General features: G+C 46.6%; 1 protein-coding gene across 2 annotated transcripts; it reads right to left on the bottom strand.

Annotated features, from left to right (window-relative positions):
* Positions 1-254: 254 nt before the first annotated feature.
* ARMC6 (armadillo repeat containing 6) lies at positions 255-6839 on the bottom strand. Of its 2 annotated transcripts, none has more exons than XM_042794156.1 (8): positions 6738-6839; positions 5637-5789; positions 5104-5186; positions 3818-4388; positions 3192-3337; positions 2484-2615; positions 1842-1979; positions 255-976 (listed from the first exon to the last, which is right to left on the bottom strand). In XM_042794156.1, the coding sequence occupies exons 2-8, from the start codon at positions 5755-5757 to the stop codon at positions 764-766; spliced, it is 1404 nt and encodes a 467-aa protein (XP_042650090.1). In that variant the 5' UTR covers positions 5758-5789; positions 6738-6839; the 3' UTR covers positions 255-763. The 2 variants fall into 2 exon arrangements, with proteins under 2 accessions (XP_042650090.1, XP_042650089.1); XM_042794155.1 differs by lacking the exon at positions 6738-6839 and adding an exon at positions 6341-6729.
* Between the last annotated feature and the right edge of the window lie 33 nt (positions 6840-6872).

Genomic DNA, 6872 nt, shown 5'->3' on the forward strand with positions numbered 1-6872 from the left:
GAACCCAAAGCCTGGGCTCCCCTGCACCAGCTTCCCACTGCCCGCTACCACCATCAGTTCATCCCTGCTTTGAAACAACCATCCTTGCTACCAGTCCCCCTGCTCATCTCCCTGAAAGAGAGCATGAACTTTCCTCCTGGATGCAAATGGCAACAAAGTACATTGCTTTGGGCCATACTGTGAAAAATCCATACTTTGCTTTTGTTTAAAATGTTCTGTTGGCTGAAAATCCCAAACAAAGAAGCAACACAGAATACGGTCAGCAGTAAAATAACAGTTAATAGAACAGTACAACAGGACAGAACATATTCACAAATGATGTGGTTCCTCCTCATCCACCCCGTTATCAGATCAGGCTGCTAGAGAGCAGGGGAACAAATCAGAACCAGCTGCCACGGTACGCACCACACTCCAATCAGAAATGAGCCACTTTTGCTCTTAATGTACAGAACTGAGCATGTGGGAATGGCCCGGTTCTGTACACAAGGAACGTATGTAACAACAGGGGGGAGCAGATCATCTTCAGGCATTAGATGAATTGGGGAATGACTACTACACAGAGTTGATTTGCAGCCTGTGAATGCATAAAAGCCATTTCAGCTGTAGCTCCCAATAAAAAGTTCACTGCAGCCTCACAAGCCAATATTTGCTTCAGATATTCCAATTCAATGGAACTGCAAATTAATCCACGCCACTTCATTACCCCCCTTGGACTTCATGGACATAGATGTCTCGAAGCTCCACTGCTCAGTGCAGTGACGGTTCACTGAGCCAGGCTCCCCTTCTGACCTGTCCACAGTTCCCGGAGCTCCACTTTGCAACCGAGATCCCGCAGTGCAGCTTTGGCCACATCATCGCAGTCCTTGTGTGTTGCACGAGCTTCTGTTATTAGGTCCTCAGCTCCCATCTCTAAGATGGGCTGAGAAAAGTCCCGGCTCCGGGAGACCAGGTTGCGGATCAGCATGCAAGCCTGCTTCTAAGGAGAGAGGTAAATGAGAGATATTAGCATCTTTTGCAGGGAAATACCATCCATGTAGGATGCTGGCACACACAAAGTAGATCTGGCTCCAACTAAAGAATTTTTTCTGGGCATCCACATGTGAGATGCTATAGACAGTAACAAACTATCTCCTGGAAGAATAGAATTTGTGGACGAAAGTATGGCTGCCTGTTCACATTAAAGTTTATACAACAAAACCTCCCGCTTCTGTCAGAACACCAGCAGATCTCTAACACCAGCCAAGCAGTACCAAGTACTTCTGTAAACAATGCTAAATCAGAATTCTCCAATTACAGCAAACCCACCTTTCCACCCCCTTGTATACTGTTCCAGGCATCTTCCCTGGCACTTAGCTTAAACTACTCTTTCAGAAAATATTTTCTATGGTATTTTAATACTCTGGAGAGCAAAAAAAGTGGACACAACCTACTGAGACTTGCATGAGAAACCAGAGGCTAATCTCTTGTCATTTAAGTGTCTTATTTGACTCTGGAGAATAGACAGTAATGTCTCCCATAAGACAGATAACACTGTAGCACAGATTGGGGCTGAAACAGCCTATCCTCACCCTCCTCTTTTGAGAAGGAGAAGTAATGCCTGGAAGAGAAGCACGGCATTCCCCAGACGCTTGAGCCTGAATTCAGGTGGGTTTGAAGCCCAAACTAAATTTTGCTCTGATCACATCAGGGTGACACAAGTAGGAGGTCCTGCATTTAGATGCTACATTCCCCGCACACTCAACCTTTTGGTATTTGTCAAGTAAAGGACAGAATCCCAATGAAGCAGTGAACACAGCCAACACCAATACTGAAAAAATAATCAAGTGCTTCAAGGTAAATACCTGTACAGCCACTTCTCGTGGGTGTGCTTTCATAGCCTGAAGAGCTGCCAATGCCCCTCCGCCTTCCATGATGACATTACAGTTCTCGGGTTTGCGCAAAGCCAACATGCACAAGGCTGCACAACCTTGCTCACAGATCTGCAAGACAAAGGGGAAAAGATACTCACTAGCTGAAAATGTTGCTTTAAAGGGGGAAAAAAAAGTGTCTGGAGTTTGTTTCCTTTTCCGGAAATTTTTAAAATTTAATTTTCTTTTTTTTAAGTTTATTCCACTGAAACATCCTGCTTCTCTGGCATGTCAACCAAGTTTTACACCCCAGAGATGTAAAACACTGTATTGAGTATCCATCTGATTCAGGAACAAGGAAAAACCCTATTATAGTAAAGCAGACATACGTTTACACAAAGATTTGCCGAAGCTTGCACTTAACCACTCTACAACTGGACGGTAAAGGTTTAATACATTGCTCAGTTGCAAACATTCAATAACTGTGCTCTCAGCACAAGCTGCTTATCGCAAGTCAGAGTAACGCTGTGGGTTGTTCCCCTACACAAGATGAGTTACGCTGATACATTACGCAGCCCAAACCTGATCTTCGTTCCCAGCCCTGGTGGGACCTTCATCAACCCCTTCGGTGCGTACCTGGGGGTTGGCAAGGTGATGGCTTATAGCGAGCACAATGAGGTCCGTTCCCCCGGCGTTAACGATGGCATCTTTCACGTCGTCGTTACCTGCAACCGCTCGGATGGCGCTCAGCACCTGCTTCACCACGTCCTGCGTTCATCAAGAATAAACAGCTTAGAAAGCTACACAGAGTTTTACAGACTTTGGAAAGCCAGCCAGAACGTCCCCCAGCAACTCCATTCAAACAGTTGTCAATCCCAGTTATGAACAGCAACACTATTCTCAGTCACTCACATCTCAGGCACACTCCCTTGCTAGACAGAGTAATAAGGAACTTTGTCAGTTTGGCAGGTTTTCAAAGAAGCTTAAAGAATGAAACATCAACCCTCTGGGACTTGAGTATCTAAATCCTCTTGAGTCTCCTCTAGCTAGAATGGTAGAAAACCAGCTCAACTTTTTTGGGAGCAAGCAGAGTTCTGCTCATGGAGTGTGGAAGACAGAGGAAGTAACCATGAGCAAGGGTCTCAAAATTACTGCAGTCTTACCTGACAGCACCTGTAACCTAGTTCTGTACATAAGGCCATGAACAGGCATCAGTGGTTGGGTTTCAGCCCTAATTGCACCTAAAATAACACACAGTCTAAGGTTCATTCACAGCCAGGACTTTAAAATGAAAAGCATGAAATACATTTACCTCTACCCTCAAGCACATTTTATATCGCTCACCGGATGGTCGATGCAGTCAGCCAGGAGAGCCACCATAAAATTTAAGCCACCAAGGTCCACAATTTCTTGACAGAATTCATTCCTGACAGAGAGGCGAGAAAGGGTGGCACACAGTTCACTGAGGACACTGGAGTTATCTGTGAAAGCTGCAGAGGAGAGATGATGAACGGAGTAACTATGAACAAGGAGGCGGCTGCTGCAGAATCAAGGTGGTTTACTTTGCTTTATTTAAAAAAGAAACAGGACACAGTGAATTTCACTTTACATGTTAAAACACGCCAGCACACAGCTGATGTCCTGTTCACTCTATATCCAGACTGAGACAGAATATCTTTTCTTGGCAAGAATGCAGCACCTCAGCAGGGACAATGTGCCTGTAAACCTGTACTGGGCTGTAAAATACTTCCTAGATAGACTGGCAAATAGCTCTGATGACTGCCACCTCTGGAGCAGTCATATTATTTCTCTCTCAAGGGGCACATTTCATCAAAAGAATTAAACACCATTTTAGCGGCAAATTTCTGAATCATCTCTGGGGAACTTCAAGTTACGACAAAGCACAGTTCTGAGATAAGACAGCACAGGTGATTAAAAATTAGGGTCAAGAGTCATGGGGTTAATTTTACCTTTTGCAGCTTCAATGAGGACTCTTAACCCATCATTTTCCAACACAATCATTTTAGCATGATCATGAGCATGACCAAAGGGCACGCGGATGTCATCATCAAACGTCATGATCCTGAGCGCCGAGGAGGCCGTTCGGACGACATCAGCACTGTCCCCGTGCTGGACGATGGCTCCAGTCAGGAGTGGCAGAACCCCACCTTTCACAAAGTCCTGACGATTCTGCTCGTGTTTCAGACAGGCATGCCGAATGCATCGGATCCCAGCCAGCGTCATTTCCGCATCCTCCCTATATTCTTTCAGAGTTTGTAGCAGTAGATCCTGGCCAGCGGAGTCAAGTAGGTCTGGCTGCCCATCCAAGATGGCAGACAGAGTATAAAAGGCTTTCAGCATTAAATTTCTGTCTTCTGAAGCCAACTGGCAGGCAGAGAATACCACAGAATAGGCACCATTCTGCCCAGCCAGGTAGCGGAAAGCCAGCTGTTCTTTGCACTGATCAGTGAAGACCACTAGCTGCTCGGCCATCTCAGCAAGATCGGTCTCAGCAACAGCTCTCCCAAGAGAATCTAAAGTCTGAAGAAGAGAACAAGAGTTTATTTTCGATCTGAACTGTGAAGGAACAAGAGCAGTTCTTTATAGTAAGTCAAGTTTTTTTTATTTATAATAATCTTTTAAATTTAAAATTAGTTTGACACATCTAAGAAATGGCTGCCCTAAAGAGCAGCATTTTGTCTCCACGCACAGAAACTTTGGAGGAGTGGGGGCCTCTCTGGACTTCTGCCATCACTGTTGTGTCCTCCCTGTATGCCACTCTGACCAGCAGTGAGTGAACTGGGTCCAACCAGCACATTTCACAGCAGTCAGTGGTGTGCATGAATATTTTTACATTCTTGCTGGTGAGGGACTGTATGAAATCTTTTCATCTACCCTCAATAGAGCTAGCTAACAGCTACCACTTCAGTTATATAGTTCTTCCGTGGTTTGAGTTTACCTGACAACAGCAGAATCTGCTTCTAAGTCACAAAAAGAAGTCTCTGCATTTCCTAGGCAGGAAATGCTGGCATTTTGCCCTTACACAGATACTTCCACTGGAAAGTGAAAGCTAGCTCTTTGAACTTTTATATTATTCCTAGTTTGCAGAATAGATGGGATTAACAGCTTGTTGAAGAGCTCACAGAGAAATGGGACAGAGGCAGAAATAGAAGGTATGTCTCATTATTCTTAGTCTATTACTTAAACACTTGCATAACCCCGATCCTTAGAAAACAACATAAATTTGTAGTCCTACCAGCAAAATTTCATGCTTTTGCTTTTGACCATTTTCAGAGGAAGGCTGCCGCACAGCTTTCACAATATTGCTTAGGTCAACACCTAAAAGGAATATCAAGATTAATATTAGTTACCAGAGTTTGGGTGAAATTTGTCAAGTTAAGCACAGTGAACAAAGATGAACTTGTTGTAGAGTGTGGATCAATGCAAAAAGATGATGAAATGTTGCTAAAGTTCTGTCTAACTACAACGGTCAAATACATCGTGGAACAAGGTATCAGTTTTAGCTAAAAGTCAATAGGGGAAAAAAAAAAAAAGGAGTTTAATGTCATTGACTGAATTGCACCCTGCAGTTTCACTCAGAGCAGTTTTTCAATCATAATTACTCTGTGAAACCAGGTTAGCATTAATAGTGTCTATGTTCCACTCCACAAAGGCTTATTTTCAATACTGGATGCTCAATCTTTGCATGCAGATTCTTCTAAATTTTAAGATATGTAAAACCTCAGTCTGTAATAACCTGAACTGAAAAATCAGATGAATTTACAATACCTTGGGACTCAAACTGCTGCACAGCTTCTCTCACAGCCTCTTCCGGATCCATTTCAAATTCCATAATGTTTTCTTGGACAGCATCATCAAATGTTTCCTGTGCAATCTGTTTCGATCCCATTTTACTTGAATGGGATAAACTGCCTCCTTGTCCTGTCATTAAGATAGTCCACAACTAGTTTTGGTGCAAAACCCTCTAATGTTAATCAGAAGCAAAAGAAGCAACGTGCTGTTTTTCAAAACAAAAGCACATCACTCAAAACCAAAAATATATGGTCAACGGGATTAGTGGGCTTTTTTTAATATGTAAGAGCATACTAATTAAAATAAGAAGGAATTTCAGAGGCCCAGGATTTGGACTGGGAAGCCGCTGCTGCTCTGCTGTGGACGGGTATGTGGCTGTGACATGGCTCTTGCTGCTCCTCCCCTGCTGCAGAGGCACGGGGGGCAGCCTGCCCTGACACACACAACCTTTAGACCCCACACTGCCGAGGGTTAACACAGCCCAGAGCTCTTCGGCCTGCCTCTGTCCCCGCTCCCACAGCGGGGCCCGGTTCACCCCTTCATCCCCCTCAGCAGGCCCAGCCGGATCCCGCCCCTCAGACTTTCGGCGAGGCCTGACCCGGAGAGAACCCAGAAGCCGAGTGAAGGTACTGGGGGAACTCCCGAACGCACAACGGGCCCCGGTTCCCCTCACAACCCACCTCCGTCCCAGCAGCTGCTCCTCGACGGGCTCCTCCCGCCTGACAAAGAGCAGCGGGCTGAGAGGCCCGGCCCTCCTCAGCCGCCGTACTCCGACCCCACCCTCCCACTCAGTACGCATGCGCCAGTGCGAAATGTCACGGCAATCCGCCCCAAGCAGGAGGAAGGAAAAAAAAAAAATCGCGGAGCGAAAAAGAACCCGGGGTGTCCAAATGCGCATGCGCCTTCCTCCAGCTCCACACACGCGCGGCCCACTGCCTTCTGTGCATGCGTACTATGCGGGGGAAAAATAGAAAAAAAAAAACGGAGGCCCCACTCGCGGAGCGGGAGGTTGCGGGCTGCCCTCGCCCGCTCCCGCTGTTGCTTCCCGCGCCGTCCGCCCCGGGGCCGCGCCCTCACCGTTAGGACCCACTCCGAGGCCGGCGCTGCCGGGAGCGGATGAGGCGGCCGCGCGTGTGCGTGGCGGCGGGACCCAACCTGCGCAGGCGCGGCGGGGCGGGGCCAAGAGCGGCGTCCCGCGGGGGTTGCTGGGAG

Source organism: Tyto alba, unplaced genomic scaffold, assembly GCF_018691265.1.
Source record: "Tyto alba isolate M040663 unplaced genomic scaffold, T.alba_DEE_v4.0 Super-Scaffold_20000042, whole genome shotgun sequence".
In the NCBI taxonomy this organism is placed as follows: domain Eukaryota; kingdom Metazoa; phylum Chordata; class Aves; order Strigiformes; family Tytonidae; genus Tyto; species Tyto alba.

Bases quoted from the DNA above. Each gene is read 5' to 3' on its own strand.
- ARMC6 (XM_042794156.1), bottom strand. From the start codon at position 5,757: ATGGGATCGAAACAGATTGCACAGGAAACATTTGATGATGCTGTCCAA. The intron at 5,187-5,636 runs GTATTGTAAATT...TATTCCTTTTAG, and splicing joins GCAGCAGTTTGAGTCCCAAG to GTGTTGACCTAAGCAATATT. The intron at 977-1,841 runs GTATTTACCTTG...CTCTCTCCTTAG, and splicing joins CACGAGAAGTGGCTGTACAG to AAGCAGGCTTGCATGCTGAT.